This window comes from Somniosus microcephalus, chromosome 7 (assembly GCF_052327205.1).
Source record: "Somniosus microcephalus isolate GS21.2 chromosome 7, FLI_Smic_1.0, whole genome shotgun sequence".
In the NCBI taxonomy this organism is placed as follows: Eukaryota; Metazoa; Chordata; class Chondrichthyes; order Squaliformes; family Somniosidae; genus Somniosus; species Somniosus microcephalus.
This window is the reverse complement of record NC_140993.1, coordinates 1495666-1520190: the sequence shown is the minus strand read 5'-3', so window position 1 is coordinate 1520190 and position 24525 is coordinate 1495666. Positions and strand designations below refer to the sequence as shown.

The 24525-nt window shown below is 48.3% G+C and overlaps 1 protein-coding gene across 1 annotated transcript; it reads right to left on the bottom strand.

Annotated features, from left to right (window-relative positions):
- Positions 1-11254: 11254 nt before the first annotated feature.
- LOC147114450 (histone H2A type 2-C-like) lies at positions 11255-11644 on the bottom strand. Its single transcript, XM_085992085.1, has one exon. It carries the CDS (start codon positions 11642-11644, stop codon positions 11255-11257), a length of 390 nt encoding a protein of 129 aa, XP_085848211.1.
- Positions 11645-24525: the final 12881 nt, after the last annotated feature.

Here is a 24525-nt window from a genome sequence, read left to right as displayed (position 1 = left end):
AGTCTCTTGAATGTGAGTTGTGTTATCTCACTATCTTCAGTTTCTGGTATGCGAATGTTGGATTTATTATGCACCTGTGATCTTCTGGTATGTGAGTTTCACTCTGTATCTGACAGTCTCTGTTATAGGAGTGTGAGTTTCACACAGTATCTGACAGTCTCTGTTATATGAGTGTGAGTTTCACTCTGTATCTGACAGTCTCTGTTATATGAGTGTGAGTTTCACTCTGTATCTGACAGTCTCTGTTATATGAGTGTGTGTTTTAATCTGTATCTGACAGTCTCTGGTATGTGAGTGTGAGTTTTACTCTGTATCTGACAGTCTCTGGTATATGAGTGTGAGTTTCATTCTGTATCTGACAGTCTCTGTTATATGAGTGTGAGTTTCACTCTGTATCTGACAGTCTCTGGTATGTGAGTGTGAGTTTCACTCTGTATCTGACAGTCTCTGTTATATGAGTGTCAGTTTTACTCTGTATCTGACAGTCTCTGTTATATGAGTGAGTTTCACTCTGCATCTGACAGTCTCTGGTATGTGAGTGTGAGTTTCACTCTGTATCTGACAGTCTCTGTTATATGAGTGTCAGTTTCATTCTGTATCAGACAGTCTCTGCTATATGAATGTGAGATTCACTCTGTACCTGACAGTCTCTGGTATGTGAGTGTGAGTTTCACCCTGTATCTGACAGTCTCTGTTATATGAGTGTGAGTTTCATTCTGTATCTGAAAGTCTCTGGTATGTGAGTGTGAGTTTCACCCTGTATCTGACAGTCTCTGGTATGTGAGTGTGAATTTCATTCTGTATCTGACAGTCTCTGGTATGTGAGTGTGAGTTATACACTGTATCTGACAGTCTCTGTTATATGAGTGTCAGTTTCATTCTGTATCAGACAGTCTCTGGTATGTGAGTGTGTGTTTTACTCTGTATCTGACATCTCTGGTATGTGAGTGTGAGTTTCACTCGGTATCTGACAGTCTCTGTTATATGAGTGTGAGTTTCATTCTGTATCTGACAGTCTCTGGTATGTGAGTGTGTACTTTACTCTGTATCTGACAGTCTCTGGTCTGTGAGTGTGAGTTTCACTCTGTATCTGACAGTCTCTGGTATATGAGTGTGAGTTTCACTCTGCATCTGACAGTCTCTGATATGGGAGTGTGGGTTTTAAGCTGTATCTTTCAATTTCTGTTGTAAGAGTAAGGGTTTTGTTCAGTACCTGTCAGTTTCTGGGATGGGAGTGTGGAATTTATTCTGCATCTGTAAGTCACTGGTTTGTGAGTAATGGCATTAATCTCCACCTGTTATTCTCTGGTGCCTGAGATTTGTTGTCCCGTTTATTGTTCAGAGTCTATAATTTGGATGTGGGCTTTATTCTGTATTTGTCAGTCTCTGGGATTTTATTCTTTACCTGTCAGCTTCTGTTGTGTGAGTGTGTGTTTCACTCTGTACCATTCTGCCTCTTGTATGTGAGTGTGGTGTGATCTCTGTAAATGTCAGTTTCAAGTACATGATTGGGGATTTTTGCTGTATCTGTCAGTTTCTATTATATGAGTAAGGTTTTAATCAGTCGCTGTCTGTTTCTGGTATGGGAGTGTGGACTTTAGTCTGTCTCTTCCCGTCTAATCTTGTGTGTGTGTGGGTTTCACCCTGTACCGGTCACTCTCTGGGATGTGAGTGCAAGTTTCACCCTGTATCTGTCAGTCTCTTTTAATTGTGTTTTGATTTTATCTATAGCTGTGAACCTGGCATGTGAATGTGGGTTTTACTCTATAGCATTCTGTCTCTAGGATGTGTGTGTGAATTTTACTCGAACTCAGTTTCTAGAATATGGATGTAGTCTTTTGTCTGTACCTGTCAGTTTCTGGTGTGATTGTAGATTTTACTTTGTACCTGTCTGTCACTGCTTTGTGAGTGTGGGCTTTATTCTGTAGCTGTCAGTTCTGCTACTGGTTGTGAGTGTGGGATTGATTCTGTATCTCTTATACTGGTAATGTATGTGAGTGTGAGAATTATTATGTAATTGACAGTCTCTTGTATTGTACTATTCTTGCTCTGTGTAACTATTGGATTCCATTCCTTCTCCACCTTGTGTAGGCCAATGCTCGTTTGAGATTATCTGTGACTGTCTCAGGAGGAGGTTTGTTTCAGTCCATTACCTCCGACTCTCTGGTCTTGTATTTTAGTTATTCGGGTTGACTGTCCGTGTACAGCCAGCAGCGAGGACTGACACCATATCAGTGTCTATCTGTTCGTATGTGTAAGGGAGTGAAAATGGATATGCCTATCAGTGCAATGTGTTTGGGCTTTGAAACAATATCTTATTCAACTACTGCAAGTTACTGTGAGATTCATAATGTAACACTGGAAATTCGGATCACTGTGGGGCTGACTGCTTCTGCTGCCTGTTATAATAGGATTGAGGCCAGTTCTGTGTCTCTGCGCTCTGTGAGTGATAGTCTACTTACTGTGTGTGCGATGGAGCTGCCTGAATAGTTAACAGAATGTCTCAGAGCCCGGATACTGATATATCTGAGGGAGCGATAATGTATCTCTCGATCACCAGCAGCACGGTTCTGGAGAACTCAACGCACCCAAAGGAAATAACCGGTTTTTGAATTCTGTTATTTCACATTTCTCACCTGCTGCTTGCAATCGATGCACGTTGTGAATCTCCGCACATCCTCACTGTCAGGCTGTTTCACTGTTCACTGAACAATAATAACAGACACGGTGAGATTGGAGCTGAATCAGGAACATTCACTACTGATCTGGAGAAAGCAGCAATGATTTGAAAGAGCGAGGTGATTTACATTCTAAGTTATCTTACACTGTGCACACACAGCCCGAGAATGGCCTCTCCCTTCCCCCACTCACTCCATGTTCCGGAACTAGTTCCTGTTCCAATCTGTCTGTTACAAACAATCCCCGGCTTCCGATGAACTTACCCCGACTCAAAGCCCATCTGCGGACACAGTCTCAATGCGATGTGCTGCTGTGAGGAGGCTGCTGTTTGCTCCCTTAATCAGGCCCGTGATATCTCCGCTCCCTGATGTGTTCAGCGATCATCAGCCGAGCACAGAGGAAACGGCCCCCGCTGGCAGAGCTGGGGGAAGGGAGTTCATGTGGTCCCTTCCTGTCACTTTAAACACTGTGGGGGAGAGGGGGAGGTGCAGGAAACTATTTTAATGCTGAAGCATGAAAGCTGGAGGCGGAGCTGAAGCTCAGAGGACGCTGTCTCTGCTCTGTCTGTCACTGTGATTCTGTCTTCTCCCAGCCTCTCTCACACTCTGCCTTTCTCAACCAGATCCGGGCTGGCTTCATAAATTCATCAGGACGGCGAGAGTTTATCATTCAGTTTTTAGTCCTGTAAAGAATTGTCCGGCCTGGAGGAGGTAAAGGAGGCAAAGGACTGGGAAAAGTCGGAGCCAAGCGCCACCGAAAAGTGACAACATCCAGGCACAAAACAAAGGATCTTCTCAGAGCCACCCACCGCCTCACAGAGAGAGCAGCGCCCTCGGACCGGGAGCGGGGATATATTGGGGTGGGGAATAGCTTCAGAATTATAAGGATTATTATGGGGTTACAAGTGACTCTTTGGGCCGGACCCTGCATTCTCCCCTCACAGTGAAATGCTCTTTTAGTCTTCCTGGGTGTCCATGCGCTCAGTGTTCTGTTTCCATTCAGCTTTTATATATTAGACAGATGGGACCCGGGTTCGAATCCGGCCTCGGGCGACTGTCTGTGTGGAGTTTGCACATTTTCCCCGTGTTTGCTTGGGTTTCCTCCGGGTGCTCCGGTTTCCTCCCACAGTCCAAAGATGTGCGGGTTAGGTTGATTGGCTATGATAAATTGAACCTTAGTGTTAGGGGGATTAAATACGTGGGGTTACGGGGATAGGGTGGGATATGTGTTGGTGTAGGGGTTACGGGGATCGGGTGGGATATGTGTCGGTGCAGGCTCGATGGGCCGAAATGGCCTCTATCTGCACTGTGTGGGTTTCTGTGATTTCTGTGAATAGGTTAAACCGAGCTGCTGTGACAAGAGGACAACTTGTGAGATTATTCTCCTGCTGAAGTTTGCTTCCTGCACAGATACTGTCGGGGATTGTGGAATTCAAGGGTTTAAGTAAAGTCATTGGATGGACTGTAATGTCTCCAGTTCTAACTGTCGGAACCCGCTGTAACCTGAGGCTACTTCGGATTGGTCGCTTGATTGGAATCCCATTTCCTTAACAGAATTAACTATTGGCCTCAATTGATCAATTTTAAAATTAAGTTTGAAAAATTCCACCACATTCAAAAAAGAAAGATTTTATTTATAATTATTAAATTCGACAGAGACAGACATTAAATCTGGGCAGTTTCACTAATCTTCTGCTAATTTCCTCACCAGATTGACAGGACTTTGGCCGGAATGAATAAACTTACGAAATCAGTGCATTAAACTGGCGGCTCCTTCAGAGAGGCTGTGGGTGGCTCTTAAAGCAGCCGTTGTGATTTCCATGTTTCTGTCAGTAAATTGTAGAGTTTTACTTGGAGCTGGCGTTCTTGGCCAGCTCCCCGGGTAACACCAGACTCACGGCGGTCTGGATGTGTGGAAACAATCCGCACTCTCCAAACTATTAGATGTCTTTGCCATCTACTGGCTAAAAGTGAGTGCTGCAACAAGAGACAGTGGCCTAGAAATTCAGTGGGTTGCGCCAGCCGCTAACGCCATAAAATGGCTATATTTCCGGCGCTAGACACTTAGCGCCTGAACGCAGTCCGATCTGCGCCGACGCCCAAATTCAGTTGACATTTAGCGCCGGCGCAAAGTGTTTGCGCCCGCTCAGGTGCGCGCGCAGCTTATGACGTCATATTGTCGCGCAACGCTGTTTGTGCACCCCAAACCGGAAATTCAGTGGCGCCCGCCCAATGTGGGCGTGGCGCTGCTAAGAACTGTGAGGTGGAACGCAAAAGAGGCCCTGTGGGCCTCGGGGAGCGCAAATTAAAGGGCACTTACACTGACCTATAAAGCCCAGCCATTTTGCTGCAATGACTTTACTGCTTTGGATTTCTGGACAGAGACCAAGGGACAGAGGTTACTGATTTGGGACAACATAGGAGAGGTATTTTTGGCTTCTGGCCAGTGCTTTGACATTTGATTCATTGTGATTTATCTGTTCTCAACTTTATTATGGGGGCTGTATGGGGGGCCAACCCTCAGTTGCAGCATTATGTGCGAAGGGCTCGCAGACGCTGTGAGAGAGGGCCAGCCATGCCTAGACGCAGAGGGGCCATCAGGCGTCGGCAACGTAGGCCTTACCCACTCAGGCAATACCGGCAGCAGGTGTCCTATCTCACCATGACTGCGGCGCATTGTGTGAAGAGGCTGCGCTTCAGAAGGGAGGTGGTTGCAGAGATCTGCCAGCTGCTTCACACAGATCTGCGTCCACAGCTGATGTGCAGGATATCTCTCTCGGTGGAAGTGAAGGTCACGGTGGCTCTGAACTTTTATGCAAGCGGCTCCTTCCAAGCCGCTGCTGCGGACATTGCGAACATCTCCCAGTTCGCCAAGCATCGCTGCATCCGGCAGGTCACCGATGCACTTTACGCGAGGAGACACCAATTCCTCTCCTTCCCCATGACCCGACAGAGGCAGGAGCAGCATGCAGTCGGATTCGGCAGGATCGCGGGCTTCCCCATGGTGCAGGGCGCCATTGACTGCACGCATGTGGCTATGCGGGCACCTATCCACAATTCCGAGGATTACCGCAACTGGAAGGGCTACCATTCCCTAAATGTACAGCTGGTGTGTGACCACAGGCAGCGCATCCTAGCTGTCAATGCCCGCTTCCCAGGAAGCAGCCACAATGCATTTATCCTGCGCCAGACTACTATGGCTGACATGTTCGAGGCACAGCCTCCACCAAGGGGATGGCTTATCGGGGACAAGGGCTACCCTTTGTGTACATGGCTCATGACCCCGCTCTGCGCGCCCAGGACCCCAGCGGAGGAGGCATACAACGAAAGCCATCAAGCCACAAGGAACATCATCGAGCAAATGATAGGTGTCCTCAAGCAACGGTTCCACTGCCTGGATCATTCCGGAGGATCTCTTCAGTATTCGCCGGATAGAGTCTCCCAGTTCGTCGTCATGTGCTGCATGCTGCACAACCTGGCCATCCGCAGGACTCAGGCACTGCCACCTGGCATTGCACCACCACCTCAGGAGGATGAGCAGGAGGAGGAGGAGGAGGAGGAGGAGGACCAGCCCAGGAGGGAGTGACAAGGGCCAAGGGCCGTCCGCCGGGGGCTTATTGATCGACACTTCTAGGCCCCCTGTCAGCGAATGGCCTGTGGCAATGAACGCACCTGAGGCAGCCGCTCCGCAAGCCCTCAGCCGGTTAATGCAAAAACCACTTCAAACATGACACCTGGACATGCTGAATAAATCAAAAGCTTTATTTCACAAACTCAGGGCCCTTCCCACATGAAACAGAAAAACAGACAAGACCCCCAAAAAACAGTCAAAAACATCTGTCACTCCCAAAACCTGGGGTGGACTAACAAAACTTGCCCATCCAAAAGGCCTTCAACAGCGGCCTTACAAAAATAAGCCCCCCCCCCACAACAGAGACACCCCCATGAGAACAAAAAATGCCTTGATCCTCGGCCTTAACAAAATAATGCCCCCCACAACACAAGCCCCCCAATATAAAAGAAACCGCTCTCACCACACTCTAATGGGTGTGCCAAGAGGGCGAGCCCTTAGACAGGCTTCTCTGGCCCCTGGCCGACCTGCTGCTCCGCCTCAACCTGGGCCCTGCGGGTGTGGCGAGGCTGGGGGAAGGCTCATGAGGGCCACAAAGCGTGTTGGCAGATGCCCTTGGGGGTCGGCCTAGACGAGGCCTGGCCCGGGAGGGGCCGCCTGCTGACTGCTGCAGCTGTGGCTGGGCAGCATCAGTCTTAGCAGCAGCTCATCGCACCTTGGCTGGGGGAGTGGCAGTGTCGGCAGCACCATTGGGGGCAAACTGGCTGATGGCAGGTGCGCGCTGCTCGCCAGAGACACTGGCACTCGGCCGGGCTGGCAGTGTAGCAAGCACAGCAATCTGGGGGAGGCCAGACCACTGTGCTGCAGCAGGGCGGCGGGTGCCATGGCGATACCTCCGTGCCACAGCGAGTGTGGCAGAAGTGAGTGCCCGAACTGCCCTGGTATGTGCCCGCATCAGCTCTGCCAGTGTGTGGACGGCACCACTCATCTCGCGAGTCGCATCCTGCGCTGTCGCCAGTTGCTGCACACCCGCGTCCTGCGCTGCCGCGAGTTGCTGCAAACCCCTGTCGTGCACTGCGGCCAGTTGCTGGACACCCCTGTCGTGCGCTGCCGTGAGTTGTTCGGACCCCCTGGCCTGTGATTCCCCGAAAGCCACCACACTCTGAGCCAGGGACTCAATGGCATGAGGCATCTGTTCGACCACCCCCATGAACTCTTGGTGGCGCCGCTCAGACGCCGCTGACATCTCATCGAGGACGCGCACCTCCTGGGCGAGGACCGTGTCTGGACTGGAGGGCGGACTCTCCCTCCGGGGAGAAGGCCGCCGAGCTGGCCGACCCTTCCCGCGTGCGTCGACCCCACTTGGGCCAGGTTGTGCCCTCCCCTCCAACACCTCCCCCCTCTGGGCAGAAGGCCGGCGTGCTGCTGGAGCCTTCCCGCGTGCGTCCACCGTACTGGGACCAGCTTCGGCCCTCCCCTCCAACACCTCCCCCCTCTGGGGAGAAGGCTGGCGTGCTGCCGGACACTTCCCGCGTGCGTCCACCCTACTGGGACCAGCTTCGGCCCTCCCCTCCAACACCTCCCCCTGGCTCTCCTGCAGGCCAGACGACTCCCTTCCATTGCCATCCCCTGGCGCGGAGGAGGGTTCCCCCGATGTGCCACCTTCCACCTGGTCCTCGACGTCCTCCTCCTCCAAGGGCCTGGCTCTCTGCACTTCGGGGACCACCTCCTCCTCACCAGCTGAAAGCAGGAAGGCACAAGAGTAGCTTTAGAGTGAGGACAGGCCGTCAGCGAGGGAGGCCTGAGTGGTGCATTATACGCATTTGTTGGTCAGTGGGAAAGGATGTAGATCTGAAGCGCGAGGGCAACGAGAGAGGTGCAACCAGTCATGTCCTTACCAGTGGGTACCAGTACAGGGTCCGCCTCGCCGATCGCGACAGGGCCAGTCACCCGGCCACGCATGAGTCGTGCCATGCTCTCCTCCAGATCAGTGAGCGCCTGGTACTCAGGACGGCCTCCACCAGTGACAGCCTGGCTCCTTACATTGCTCGCCTGCTTGGTCTGCAAGAGAAAGGACGGCCTCTAAGTACAGTGTGGTGCCCTGTCGCTGGGTGCACTGCCTCCCATGGTGGAATAGCTTGTCCAGTGTGGTGCCCTGTCGCTGGGTGCACTGCCTCCCATGGTGGAATAGCTTGGCCAGTGTGGTGCCCTGTTGCTGGGTGCACTGCCTCCCATGGTCGAATAGCTTGGCCATTGTGTTAAGTGCAGAAAGTGCTATTGATGAACATGCAAGTGACATTGCTGCGGGAGGAGGGCTGCCCATTAGGCCTTTGAGGTCCCTTTGCCCTTAATGTGAGGTGCACATGCAAGGATGAGGGGGACACTGGAAAGGGTACTCACCTTCACCATCCGAGTGAGGTCGTTGAACTTCTTGCGGCATTGGTCCGCACTCCTGGGGACATCACAGGTGGATGACACCCTGCGGGCGATTTTGCCCCAGGCTCTCCTGTACTGGCTCCTGGGAGCCTTCCTGCCACTGTCCGGGCACAGGATCTCTCTTCCCTTCTCCACACCATGAATGAGCACACTCAGAGCATGCTCTGAGAAGCACTGCGCTCGCTCACGGGCCCTCTCCATTGCTCCAGGCACTATTTTGGCACACCAGTAGTGCTGAGGCCTAGCTGCAGGGCTCCAGTATGCAGGGCGTGGCAGCAGTCAAAGTTGACCCTTCCCCCTTTAAGAGCTGGCCGGCGTCAGGGTGTCTGCTGTCAATCAAAACATGACCGCACCTGCGCTGCGCCCGGCTTCGGCGTTATTAGGCCGCATCGCCGGCTTAGCGCCGGAACACAGTATTTCAACGCCAGTTTCAGCGCTCGGCCAAGCTTAGGGCCAACTCTACTGAATTTCGGCGATGTGGCCTACACTTTCCGGCGGGCGCTAACTTTAGCGAGCGCCCGACTTTAGCGCCCCAAAAGTGTCCAGACTGAATTTCTAGGCCAATGATTCAGCAGAAACCATTTTGATTTTGACAGATACCTCAGCACCGTGTTTATGTTCCGCTTAAAACCATTGCCAAGTAGTTTATTGCTCTAGCTGAAAACTCCAAACAACCATTAAAAGCAGATGGACGCGCTCATCCGATTCTAGTGTGACCAGGGTGGTTGATCATTGAGTGTGGGATAGACACTCCCTCTGTCACTCTGGTACTATGTGCCAATGTGGGATTCACTGCTGAATATGCGACAGATACTGTATCTGTCACTCTCTGCATTGTCAGTGGCAGATTGGCTGGCGAAAAACGATAGATACTGTATCTGACACTGTCTAGTACAATGTGACATTTTTAAATTGTCTGGTGAGGCTACACTAGATACTTTATCTGTCACTCTCTGGTACTGTGTCAGTGTGGGATTGACAGGTGAGTATTGGAAAAGCACGACCACTCACTAGTACTGCTTGTGAGTGAGGGGATATTCGTTCATACAGGATACCAATTGTATGTTACTCTGTTACTGTGTGGCAGCGTTTGATTGTCAGGTGAGTGGTGAATAGATAACTTAATGGGCAAATCTGTGAATTTCAAAGTAGAATTTAAGATTCAACATGTTAATTTAGATCTGAGATTGGTTGGAATCATACCTAGCACAAAGGAAGTTGGCTGTGGTTGTTGGAGGTCATTCATTTCAATCACATGACATCACTGCAGGAGTTCCTCAGGGCAGTGTCCTAGGCCCAACCATCTTCAGCTGTTTCATCAATGAACTTCCCTCCATCATAAGGTCAGAAGTGGGGATGTTCGCACATTGTTCAGCACCATTCGAGACTCAGCATATACTGACGCAGTCCGTGTCCATATGCAGCAAGACCTGGACAACATTCAGACTTGGGCTGACAAGTGGCAAGTAACATTCGCACCACACAAGTGCCAGGCAATGACCATCTCCCACAGTCCAAAGATGTGCGGGTTAGGTTGATTGGCTATGATAAATTGACCCTTAGTGTTAGGGGGATTAAATACGTGGGGTTACGGGGATAGGGTGGGATATGTGTTGGCGTAGGGGTTACGGGGATCGGGTGGGATATGTGCCGGTGCAGGCTCGATGGGCCGAAATGGCCTCTATCTGCACTGTGGTGTTTCTGTGATTCTGTGATTCTGTGAAGCGAGGCTCTAACCATCTCCCCTTGACATTCAATGGCATTACCATCGCTGAATCCCCCACTATCAACATCGTGGGGGTTACCATTGATCAGAAACTGAACTGGACCAGCCATATAAATACTATGGCTACAAGAGCAGGTCAGAGGCTGGGAATGCTGCAGCGAGTGCCTCACCTCCTGACTCCCCAAAGCCTTTCCACCATCTACAAGGCACAAGTCAGGAGTCTGATGGAATACTCTCCAATTGCCTGGATGAGTGCAGCTCCAATAACACTCAAGAAGTTCGACGCCATTCAGGATAAAGCAGCCCGCTTGATTGGCACTCCATCCACCACCTTCAAAATTCACTCCCTCCACCACCGGCGCACTGTGGCTGCCGTGTGTACCATCTACAAATGCACTGCAGCAACTCGCCAAAGCTCCTTCAACAGCACCTTCCAAACTCGTGACCTCTACCACTTAGAAGGACAAGGGCAGCAGACACATGGGAACATCACCACCTACAAGTTCCCCTCCAAGCCACACACCATCCTGACTTGGACCTGTATCGCTGTTCCTTCACTGTTGCTGGGCCAAAATCCTGGAACTCCCTCCCTAACAGCATTGTGTGTGTACCTACACCACATGGCCTGCAGCGGTTCAAGAAGGCGGCTCACCACCATCTTCTCAAGGGCAATGAGGGATGGGCACTATATGCAGGCCTAGCCAGCCAGTGATGCCCACATCCCATCAATGAATAAAAAAAATAATTGTGACCCATAGAACAGAACAGTAACCAGCCCTTTCCTAGATACAGTGGGTGGCTCTGAAAAGAGCCTTTGGGTTATTAGATTGAATCTTGTCCGATTTACTTGCTCTTGGAGCTGGCAGTGCTGGTTTTCTTGGGCAGCAGCACGGCCTGGATATTAGGCAGCACCCCGCCCTGAGCGATGGTCACCTTTCCCAGCAGCTTATTGAGATCCTCGTCGTTGCGGATGGCCAGCTGCAGGTGTCTGGGGATGATGCGGGTCTTCTTGTTGTCGCGGGCCCTGTTGCCGGCCAGCTCCAGGATTTCAGTGGTCAGATACTCGAGCACAGCAGCCATGTAGACCGGGGCTCCGGCACCCACATGCTCAGCATAGTTGCCCTTTCGCAGGAGACTGAGAACACGGCCCACAGGGAACTGCAGTCCGGCCCGGGAGGAGCGGGACTTGGTCTTGGCCCGAGTTTTACCGCCGGTTTTTCTTCTTCCAGACATTTCCACAATCAACACGGTCAGAGAAAGAATGAACGTCTCCTCTGCTACTGCTCTTCTGCTTTCCTTATACCTTCTTAAGGAACTCAGAGAGCGAAATTATGATTGGTTGCTTTGTATGAATTTCATTTGTGTTTTCCGTTGACCAACCCACCAATCAATAGGGCGGAAATAACTGGCCTCAACAGTCAGACCGCCAGCGATTTTTTATTTTCATAAAGCCCACCAATGTTTTTCTAAACCACCGAATTAAGTTAATAAATTCATTATTAGCCAAAGATTTCCGAACATTTTAAAATTCTTTTTGTCTTATTCCATCACTCCCTTGCAAATTCCAGGCTGATACTGTTGTGTATGTACCTTTAAGAGAAAACTGTTTTACAGCTCCTGTATACTGTAGTACCGGCTGTGACCTCACCTGTATATAAAGCCGGAGCAGACTTCTGTACTTCAGTCTTGAGACTACTCTACTCCAGTAAACACCTGTTGATTGTAAAGTTACAGCCTCCGTGTATTTCTTGGGGAAACATCCTATTTAAAGAATCACGGATCTAACAGTGGTGATGAGGTTGATTCGAATCTGCCTGCAACTCTGCATTTCCCATTGAGGAGTCGCTCTGGGAGGACGGTGGAAGAAACCCGAGGCCAGAAGCATGGGCGTCGACCACAAGCAACCACCCAGTCATCCGGCAGCAAGTCAACATTGCAGGAGTGGCTGTTGAGAGCCAGGCTTGGTTCCCCAGCCACGACGATCCAGCAACAGACTGGCAACAGGTGCAGCGCACACCCTTCCCAGACAGCGGCGGTGGAAGCCGACCGACGGCGTAGAAAAGCCGAGCAGCATCGACTGGGTAAGAGAGAGGGTGAAGCGCACAGGGCGCAGCCAGGGGTTAAACGACCGAGTGGCGTCGAGGACAAACGAGCAGAGAGAGAGAGAGGGTAAAGCAGCAGCCGGGTTCAGGACCGAGCGACGGCAACGGGAAAGGCGCACAGGAGAACACGCAGAGCACAGCCAGGGCTAAAGGGCTGAACCGCGTCCACAGAGAGAAGAAGGGGGAGTGCGGGAGACGCCATTGAGCCGCGGAGAAGAAGGGAGAGCGCGGGAGATGCCATTTTTTGAAGCCGCAGCGGAGAAGAAGGGCGAGCGCTGGGCGGAAGGAAAGCATAAGAGACGCCATTTTGTTCCAGCGGAGAAGAAGGGAGAACGCAGGAGACGCCATTTAGACAGTTAAAATACACCCAGGGATGGCGAAGAGTGGCAGTATCACAGCGTTCGACAATGAAGTCGAAGATTGGGTGACATATGTGGAACGCATTGAGGTGTACTGCAGGGCGAATGAAGTGCCAGATGCTAGAAAGCACTGGTTTTGTTAAATTCCATGGGTGCAAAAACTTATGGCTTACTGTGAAACCTGATAACCCCAGAGAAGCCCGTGGAGAAGAATTTTGAAAGCATAGTAGAATTCCTACAGGACCACTTAAGCCCCACACCGCTGCTGATAGCAGAAAGATTTAAGTTCCACAAAAGGAACCAGCATAAAGACGAAAGTAATGCTGAGTACTTAACGGTACTGCGCAAGTTATCGAAACACTGCCAGTTTGGAGCGTCTCTATCAGATACGTTAAGGTACAAGTTTGTGTGTGGGCTTCAAAGTGAAGGAACCCAGAAACGGCTTCTATCAGAAAAGGATCTTACGCTGGACAAGGCTTTCAGCATGGCAGTATCACACGAAGCAGCCACACGGGGCGCTGCAGAGATACAATGGAGACCGCAAGAATACGGCACCAATGAAATGTCATATGGAGCAGGGAAGTGTTATCGCTGCAGCAGAACGACACACGATCAGAAGGGTTGTTGGTTCAAGGACCAAGTGTGCAGACAGTGTGGAAAGACAGGACACATAGCAAGAGTCTGCAGGTCAGGGAAGAAAACCAACAGCAGGAAATCTCCACAGGAGAAGTATAAAAAGATACATAAGGTGATGGACAGTAGTTCAGATGAACAGGGAAGTGATACAGACTCCGGAAGCAAGGAGCTGGGTTGTCTGAAACTACATAAGGTAACCAAAATGGAGGATCACCAGACTATCTGGGTCACACTCAAGATAGACGGAGTCCAAGTGAAAATGGAATTGGACACTGAATCAGCCCTAACAGTCATAAGCCAAAGGGACTACAAGCAGTTATTTCCACATATACCCTTGGAAGCTACAGAGATTGTCTTGAAGAAATACACGGGGCAAAAAGTCTACCCCAAAGTATAAATAAGGGTGAAAGTGATATACAAAGACCAGGAAATACCTAAAATGGACCTATATGTATTGCCAGATGGAGGACCACCACTACTAGGACGTGAATGGATCCGAAAGATACAACTAGATTGGCATTCCATACAGGCACTGAAGGTTGAGGCCAAAAAGGATGACGACGCCACACCTGGACGACTGTCAAAAATGCACAAGAGGTGTTCCAGGAGGGACTCGGAACACTAAAAGGCATAACAGCAACGATTAAAATAGAGGAAAATGCAAGTCCAAAGTTTTTTAAGGTCAGACCAGTGCCTTATAAGAACATAAGAAAAAGGAGCAGGAGTGGGCCAATCGGCCCCTCGAGCCTGCTCCACCATTCAATAAGATCATGGCTGATCTGATCCTAACCTCAAATCTTCTATCACTCTGCATCCACCCAAACCCATGTGATCTCCCAGGAGAGGCGAAAAACCAGATAAAGACCCAATGGCCAATTTGGGAGAAAAAATCTGGGAAATTCCTCTCCGACCCATCTAGGGGATCGAAATTCTTCCAGGAGATCACTCTGTCCCTATATTTTCTACAGTACTTACCTTCTGTAAAGGCGATCTCCACCCCAGCCAGGAACAGGAATAAAACCATCTCCTGAAATCTAACACAGAATTAGAACACAGTAGTAGCAGAACCAGGCTAAACGGCCCCTGGGCCCACTCCACTACCCACAGGGCCATGACCATTCCGAACCTTGACTCATGTCCAATTTCCTGCCCGCTCCCCGTAACCCTAAATTCCCTTTACTTCTAGGAAACTATCTATTTCTGTTTTAAATTTATTTAATGATGTAGCTTCCACAGCTTTCTGGGGCAGCAAATTCCACAAACCTACCACCCTCTGAGTGAAGAAGTTTCTCCTCATCTCAGTTTTGAAAGAGCAGCCCCTTATTTTAAGTTTATGCCCCCTAGTTCTAGTTTCACCCATCATTGGGAACATCCTCACCACATCCACACGATCAAGCCCCTTCACAATATTATATATTTCAATAAGATCGCCTCTCATTCTTCTGAACTCCAATGAGTAGAGTCCCAATCTACTCAACCTCTCCTCATATGACCACCCCCTCATCCCCGGGATTAACTGAGTGAACCTTCTTTGTACTGACTCGAGAGCACGTATGTCATTCTTAAGTATGGACACCAAAACTGTATGCAGTATTCCAGGTGTGGTCTCACCAATACTTTGTACAACTGCAGCAATACTTCCGTGTTTTTATATTCCATCCCCCTAGCAATAAAAGCCAACATTCCATTGGCCTTCTTGATCACTTTCTGCACCTGCATACTAACTTTTTGAGTTTCCTGCGCCAGGACCCCCAGATCCCTTTGTACTACAGTACTTTCCAGTTTCTTGCCATTAAGATAATGGGCTTGCAGCACGTGCAAGCCCCGTATTTGCACTTACCCCGCGCTCCTGCCGATCAGCTCCAGGGACGCCTGCACTTCCAGAAACTGAAGCAAGAATCCCGGGCAGCGTATGACCTCACGCCGCCCAGGAGCGCAGCCAGCGCGGACCCAGGAGCGTGCAGTGTAAGTGAGACACGCCCCTTGAGGTCTCAGTTTCACTGGACACGCCCCCAATGTTTCTGTCAAGCTGCTTTGCTATTTTACATGCAAAGCAGCAGTTTAAATAGGTTTTTGGAAGTTTTTTGAAGATTTTGGTAACTTTTATAAACTTTTTAAAATGTTTACATTATTTTGAGTAATCTGAAGTAGTTTTAAAGAGAATTAAAGCAATTTAAAGACTTTTAAAAGCCCTAAAAGAATTTTTTAAATTCCATTTATTTATTTAGCAATGTCGTCGTCATACATGTCTTCACACTGTTCCCTTTGGGGAACTGTATGAAGTGGTGGAAGGATTTATGGCCGTGATTAACGCTCATTCCGTGACCGTAACCATCTTTGAACCAGCCATTAGGGCGGTTAGTCCTATGGCGGGAGGGTTTTACGGGCTCCCACAAGCTATACAAGGAGGGGGGCCACCCACACCCACGGACGCAAATATCCCACTGGATGGATGTCAACCCAGAATTTAGAGCCGGAGCTCCGACTCCACTTGCCGGGACTGTCTGGAGCGGGGTTCGAAACCCTACCCTGATCTGGCCCAGCGGCAGGGATCCTACCGCTATGACAAAGGCCCAATCCGATTAGCAACATGAAATGGCAGCATAGGGCTCCAGTCACAGGGAGGGAAAAGGTGCAGGAAACGTATGGGTGTCACCTTTTGTGCGGAGTGGGCCTTTTGCGTAGCAGTAAGCATCCCCGCCGCTGGGCCAGAAGGAGTAGGGTTTTGAACCCCACTCCAGACAGTCCCGGCAAGTGGAGTCGGAGCTCCAACTTTAAATTCTGGGTGGACATCCAGCGGGATACTTGCGTCCGTGGGTGTTGGTGGCCGCCCCCCCCCTCAGATGGGTTGTGGGAGCCCGTAAAACCCTCCCGCCATAGGACTAACCACCCTAATGGCTGGTTCAAAGATGGTTATGGTCACGGAATGAGCGTTAATCACGGCCATAAATCCTTCCACCACTTCATACAGTTCCCCAAAGGGAACAGTGTGAGGATACGTCCGATGATGACCTCTTGCGCAATGCACCTCCTTGGACCCTCAGTCGCAGGTGCGAGGGGGCAAGTGGTGCAAGTGTTAAATTTTTTATTTTATTGACATGTAAAATTTTGGCCCAATAATTCCCTTCCAAATGCGCTAGTACGGTCGGGGTACTTACGCATCTGGCCGGATGAAATGCCGGTTTTCAGCATGCACAGTGCATGTGGGGAAAACCGGCATTTCCTGTCCTCTGAATGAAGGGGTTCAGAGGCAGAACGCGTGCGACTGCACATGCAGCGTGTGCGCAGTATAATTCGCCGCTTTCATTAAGGCTTTCAGTGAGGTCCAGTCATTACAACTTACACATGAAAAAAGCATGGGTACAGTTGCTACAGAGGCTGCGGAGGAAGATATTTCTTATCGTGGAGCTTCTGAAAGTATGTATGTCTGTATATATTCCTTTGCGTGTTATGTATATATTCCTTTACTTATGTGTATGAATGTATTATTTAATTATGACTTTCAGAGAAAGTAACTTATTGGAAAATCATAATTAAAAACATACATTCATAGTAAAGGAATATAAAACATACATACATATACGTAAAGGAATATATGTGGACATACATACATAACTCATTCTCACATTCCATTCACACAGCCACAATTGCTCCTTCTACCTACCGTTCTGAAAACCCTTCAAAAAAAAAAAAATTTTAACTTTAAAACTTACTTAAAATTTCTTAAAATAACTTCCCTCCCTTTCCCAAACAAAAATATTGCATTTCAAAAGCTCCACGATAAAATATATCTTCCTCCGCAGCCAATGAACCACTTTACACTTGCTTTTTTTCAGTGTAAGTTCTGAGGACTTACCCTCATGGATTTCATGAATGAAATCCACGAAGTTCACTGCACAAGCGCTGCCTGTGCAGTCGCACGCGCTCGAGGTCTGGAAATGCCGGCGTTCCCCGCATGCGCTGTTCCTGCTGAACGCCGGCATTTCCAACGGCCAGAAGCATGAGTACCCCGAGCGCACTCACGCTTCTGGCCTGGAATTTCTGGCCCAATAACTTTCTCTATGATTTTTCCTGCCAAAGTGCATAACCTCACACTTTCCAGTATTGTATTCCATCTGCCAAATCTCTGCCCACTTACTTAACCTGTCTATGTCCCTTTGCAGGTTTTTTATGTCCTCCTCACTCACTACAATCCGTCCCATCTTTGTATCATCTGCAAACTTTGATATGTTACACTCGGTCCCCTCCTCCAAATCGTTAATATAGATTGTAAAGAGTTGGGGACCCAGCACTGACCCCTGCGGAACACCACTAGTTACTCGTTGCCAATCTGAGAACGAACCATTTATCCCAACTCTCTGCTTTCTGTTAGAGAGCCAATCCTCCACCCACGCCAGAATATTACCCCCAATCCCGTGATTTTTTATCTTGAGCAATAATCTTTCGTGTGGCACCTTGTCAAATGCCTTTTGGAATTCTAAATACACTACATCCACTGGTTCCCCTTTATCCACCCTGTATGTTACTTCCTCAAAAAACTCCAGCAAATTTGTCAAACATGACTTCCCCTTCATGAAACCATGCTGAGTTTGTCCTATTAAATTATGTTTATACAAATGTCCCGTTACTGTCTCCTTAATAATGGACTCTAACATTTTACCAACCACAGATGTTAGGCTAACAGGTCTATAGTTTCCAGCCTTCTGCCTACTACCCTTTTTAAATAAGGGTGTTACATTAGCAGTTTTCTAATCTGCCGGGACCTTTGCTGAATCCAGTGAGTTTTGGAAAATTATTACCAATGCATCCACAATCCCTACCGATCCTTCCCTCAAGACCCTAGGATGCAAGCCATCAGTTCCAGGGGATTTATCCGCCTTGAGTCCCATTATTTTACCAAGTACCACTTCCTTAGTGATTTTAATCGTATTTAGTTCCTCCCACCCCTAGAGCCCCCTGTTTGTGCAGTGTTGGGATATGCTTAGTGTCCTCTACTGTAAAGACTGATACAAAATAATTGTTCAGTGTTTTTGCCATCTCCATGTTTCCCACCATTAATTTCCAGGTCTCATCCTCTAAGGGACCAACATTTACTTTAGCCACCCTTTTTCTTTTTATATAACTATAGAAACTTTTACTGTCTGTTTTTATATTTTTTGCTAATTTACTTTCATAATCTATCATCCCTTTCTTAATCAGTCTTTTAGTTATTTTTTGCTCTCTTTTAAAGACTTCCCAATCTTCCATCCTCCCACTAGATTTGGCTACCTTATATGCCCTTGTTTTAATCGGATACTATCCTTAATTACTTTACTTAGCCACGGATGGCTGTTTTTTCTTTTACACCCTTTTTTCCTCAGTGGAATATATATTTTTTGGAAGTTGTAAAATAACTCCTTAAATGTACACCACTGATCATGTACCGTCTTACCCTTTAATCTATTTTCCCAGTCCACTCTAATCAATTCCGCTCTCATACCTTCATAGTCTCATTTATTCAAGCTCAGCACGCTTGTTTGAGATCCAACCTTCTCACCCTTTAATTGAATATGGAACTCAACCATGTTATGGTCACTCATTCCAAGGGGATCCTTTACAATGACATTTTTAAATAATCCTGTCTCATTACACAGGACCAAATCTAAGGTTGCTTGCCCCCTGGTCGGTTCAGTTACATACTGCTCAAGAAACCCATCCCTAATACACTCAATGACCTCATCCTCAAGGCTGCTCTGCCCAATTTGATTTGTCCAGTTAATATGATAATTAAATTCCCCCATAATTATAGCTGTTCCCTTATTACAAGCCTCAACTATTTCCTGATTAATACTCCGTCCAACAGAGTTGCAATTGTTCGGAGGCCTATAGACTACACCCACTAGTGTTTTTTTCCCCTTATTATTCCTTATCTCCACCCAAACTGTTTCACTATCCTGCTCCTTTGATCAATATCATTTATCTGTATTATAGTGATTCCTTCCTTTATTAACATAGCCACCCCACCTCCTCTCCCTTCCTACCTGTCCTTCCTGATTGTTAAATAACCTGGTATGTTTAATTCCCAGTCATGGCCACCCTGCAGCCATGTTTCTGTAATGGCCACAAGATCATACCCATATGTCGTTATTTGTGCCGTTAACTCATTCATTTTGTTACGAATGCTACGTGCATTCAGATAAAGATCTTTCAAATATGTTTCGTAACACTTAGTTCCTGTTTTTTCCCTTTTTAGTACTTTACTTTTTACTCCATACCTTCTCTCCCGTCCTGACACATTCTGTTTATTAATTCCCCCACTGCTACCTAAATCTATGACCTTCTCTGTTGTCATTTCTATTATTTGCTCTCTAGAAACCTCCCCCCCACTAATTAGTTTAAAGCCCTCTCTACAGCCCTAGTTATATGATTTGCCAGGACTCTAGTCCCAGCACTGGCCAAGTGGAGTCCATCCCAATGGAACAGCTCGCTCCTGTCCCATTATTGGTGCCAGTGTCCCAAGAAGCAAAACCGATTTCCCCCACACCAGTCTTTGAGCCACGCATTTAACTCTTTAATTTTATTTATCCTAGCCATATTCGCTCGTGGCTCTGGTAATAACCCAGAGATTATTACCCTTGAGGGTTTGTTTTTTAATTGGACCCCTAGCTGCTCATACTCCTTTAACAGAACCGTCTTCCTTGTCCTATCTATGTCATTTGTACCAACATGGAGCATGACAACTGGATCCTCCCCCTCCCACTCCAAGTTTCTTTCCAGCCCAGAAGAGATGTCCTTAACCCTGGCACCGGGCAGGCAACACAGCCTTCGGGACTCCCGCTCTTGACTGCAGAGAACCCTATCTATCCCCCTAATGATACTTTCCCCTACCACTACAACATTCCTTTTTACTCCCTCCACTTGAATGCCCCCCTGTACCACGGTGCTGTGGCCAGGTTGCTCATCCACCCTGCAGTCCCTGCTCCCACCCTCACAGGGAGTAAGAACCTCGATCCTGCTGGACAAGAACAAGGGCTGCGTCTCCTTCAACACTACATCCTGGATCCCTGTACCTTCCTCACTCGTAGTCACACCATCCTGTCCCTGACCACGGACTACATCTGCAGTAATTAACTTCATAGGTGTGACCATCTCCTGAAACATAGAGTCCAGGAACTTCTCCCCCTCCCTGATGTATCGCAGTGTCTGAAGCTCGGTCTCAAGCTCCATAACATGGAACTTGACTTCCTCTAGCAGCAACACTTGTCGCAGATGTAATCACCGTGAGCCTCAATGGGGACCACCGGCTCCCACATCTCGCAACAGTAACACATCACCTGCTCCATTCTATATAATTAATTAAATTTCTTATTATTAGTTATGAAGACCCTGCCCGGATATAGATGATAATGTCACACCATTAATCAAAGGGCTTACGAAATTAAAGGTATAAAAGAGAAGAGAAGGAAGAAAACCAACCAACCAGCTGATCACCAACCTCCTCCTTGAATACTGTCTGTGGGGCCTGCTTGGTTGACTCGTCTCGCTGCTCCACCTCCGCAGTGCTGTCTAAGCCTGGGAGTGGGGAAAAAACAGAGCAAAAAACACACCCTCACCTCCCACTTATCCGAACTCTCCCACTTAGCAAAACTCCAGCACCACTCAATGCACAAGGCACTCCGTGCACTGCACTAGCCCCTCCTCTTTTATACCCGGATTCTACTTCCGGTTTAAACTGCACAAGTTTTAAAATCCCTTAAAAAAATAAACTTACTTCAAATAATTGACTTCTTAACACACTAAAATTCACAAAATACACTTAAATGATTTTTCACCCACTTAGCAAAACTCCAGCACCACTCAATGCACAAAGCACTACTGTACTACTGTAGACAAATTTGGTAAGAACTTATGGTAGTAGTTCACCAATCCGAGGAACGACCTCAGTTGGACACATTTTCCGGTGCTGGAGCCTTGACTTCTGCCTCAATCTTTTCAGGGGACTTATGTAACCACTCTTCATCAATAATGTGGCCACAATACGAGATCTGCTTCTGGAAAAACTCGCACTTGTGGCGATTAGCTCGTAGCCCATATTCCTTTCATCTAGTGAGCACCTTCTCCAGGTTGGCGAGGTGCTCACTGTCATTTTCGCCCGTGACCAGGATGTCGTCCAAATAACACTGGGTCCGTGCGATCCGACCAGCCATTGAAGCAGAGCTGGAAGGGTTGGAACGTTCAGGAGTACTGTCCAAAGTAGACTGGAGCGAGTGGTCTACACCCATCGTCCCAGTAATGAAGAGGTTGTTGAGTAATACGCCTGGGGAACCAAAGAAGGTCCGCATCTGTGGGGATTTCAAGGTGACAGTGAACCCAGTCCTTCACACGGTACAATGTCTGCTTCCACGGATTGAGGATATATTTGCCTCGCTATCTGGGGGTAAAGGCTTCACCAAAATTGATCTGGCCCAGGCGTATTTGCAAATGGAGGTAGAAGAAGCCTCGAAAAAATACCTCACGATCAACACTCATAAAGGTCTCTATCAATACAACCGACTGGTGTTCGGGGTAGCATCAGCTCCGGCTATTTGGCAAAGGGCAATGGATCAAGTCCTGCAAGGAATTCCAGGGACCCAGTGTTATTTGGACGACATCCTGGTCACGGGCGAAAATGACAGTGAGCACCTCGCCAACCTGGAGAAGGTGCTCACTAGATTAAAGGAATATGGGCTACGAGCTAATCGCCACAAGTGCGAGTTTTTCCAGAAGCAGATCTCGTATTGTGGCCACATTATTGATGAAGAGGGGTTACATAAGTCCCCTGAAAAGATTGAGGCAGTAGTCAAGTCTCCAGCACCGGAAAATGTGTCACAACTGAAGTCGTTCCTCGGATTGGTGAACTACTACCATAAGTTCTTACCAAATTTCTCAACAGTAGTACACCCACTGAATACCCTACTGCAAACGGGGGTACTATGGAAGTGGAATGACGAATGTAAACGAGCTTTCCAGAAGTGCAAATAATTGATCACATCAAAAGAGGTGTTGGTCCATTTCAACACAGCACTACCAATCCAGTTGGCATGTGATGCATCACCCCATGGTATTGGAGCAGTGTTGTCGCACAAATTCCCAGATGGGTTGGAGAGGCCAGTAGCCTTTGCATCTCGGTCACTAACCTCAGCTGAGCGCAACTATGCCAAGATTGACAGGGAGGCTCTCAGCCTAGTATGGGGGGTAAAAAAATTCAACCACTATCTGCATGGACAGAAGTTCACCTTGCTGACTGACCACCAACCACTTGTCTCCATCTTTAATCCAAAGAAGGGCGTTCCGGTAATGACTGCACAACGGTTACAAAGATGGTCCCTTTTTCTAGGGGCGAACCAATATGAAATAGAATATAAAGGCACGAAATAGCACGGAAATGCTGAAGGACTATCACGCTTGCCACTGCCTACTGTGGAGGAAGCACCAGCAGTGGACCCTATCGAGATATTTTATTCATCAATAATTGAACGATTGCCAGTAACTAACGCGGATATAGAGGAGGAGAACCGCAATGGACCAACACTGTCTCGGGTATATGATTTGACGGTATGGGGATGGCCAACACATGGTGACTCACTGTTGCCAGCATTCTCACCCAGAAGAGAACAGCTGTCAGTATGCCAGGGGACAGTGATGTGTGGATCCCGAGTGGTAATTCCACCAAAGTTAAGGGAGAGTGTGCTAAATGAGCTTCACGAAGGTCATCTGGGAGGGGTGAAAATGAAAAGCCTTGCTAGGGCTTATGTGTGGTGGCTGGGGATAGATCAACAAATCGAGGACCTAACTAAGAGCTGCTCTGGATGCCAGAAGGTCCAAAATGCACCACCACATACCCCTCTACACCCTTGGGAGTGGCCCTCCTCTCCATGGCAACGGGTGCATATTGATTTTGCTGGTCCATTCACGGACTCAATGTTTTTAATAGCTGTGGATGCGCACTCGAAATGGCCTGAGGTGATCCAAATGTCCTCCACCACCATGGAGAAAACTATTGCAGTCCTACGGACCATATTTGCCAGGAACTGCTTGCCAGAGCAGATTTGCTCTGATAACGGACCACAGTTTGTGTCCGATGAGTTTCGAAATTTATGAAAAGAAATGGGGTAAGGCATTACACCTCCGCTCTGTATCATCCAGCCACCAGTGGATTTGCTGAGAGGGTTGTACAAACCTTTAAAAAAGCAGTAAGGGCCATGTGCGATGACGACATTCCACTGCAGCATAAGGTGGACAATTTCCTGTTAACCTACAGAAATGCGACACATACAATCACCAACCAGACCCCGGCCATGATGTTCTTTAACTGGAGGTTGAGACCTCGCCTGGATTTGCTCAGACCAAATGTGCGAAGAAATGTCGAGGATAAACAATTCCAGCACATCAATGAGCAGCCGACAAGGAGCTTCAATGTAGGACAACCAGTCTTGGCCAGTGATTACCGAACAGAGAAATGGCAACCCGGAACAATATGCACATGGCAGGGGCCATTAATCTGCGCAGTGGATGTCGGGGAGAACATTGTGAGCTGCCACATTGACCAGATCATAGCGTCACAGGAACGAGTCAACCCCATGTCTCGCGTTCCTGGGAATGAACCCGACACACTGGTAGCATGTACCTCAGTACAGTAGCATTGGCAACCGATGGAAAGGGGCCAGAATCGCCTCCGCACCAAGAACAAGAACCTCAGGAAAGGCGCTATCCAGAAAGGATCAGGAAGCCGCCCCAAAGACTGAATTTATAAATGGACTATTTCTGTTTAATGTGCATGTTAAAGTGTTAATTGTTATTTTAATGTTATGGGTACTGTTAATCTAAAAGGGGAGGAATTGTTGTGTATGTACCTTTAAGAGAGAAGTGTTTTACAGCTACTGTATACTGTAGTACCAGCAGTGACCACGCCTGTACATAAAGCCAGAGCAGGCTTCTGTACTTCAGTCTTGAGACTACTCTACTCCAGTAAACACCTGTTGATTGTTAAGTTACAGCC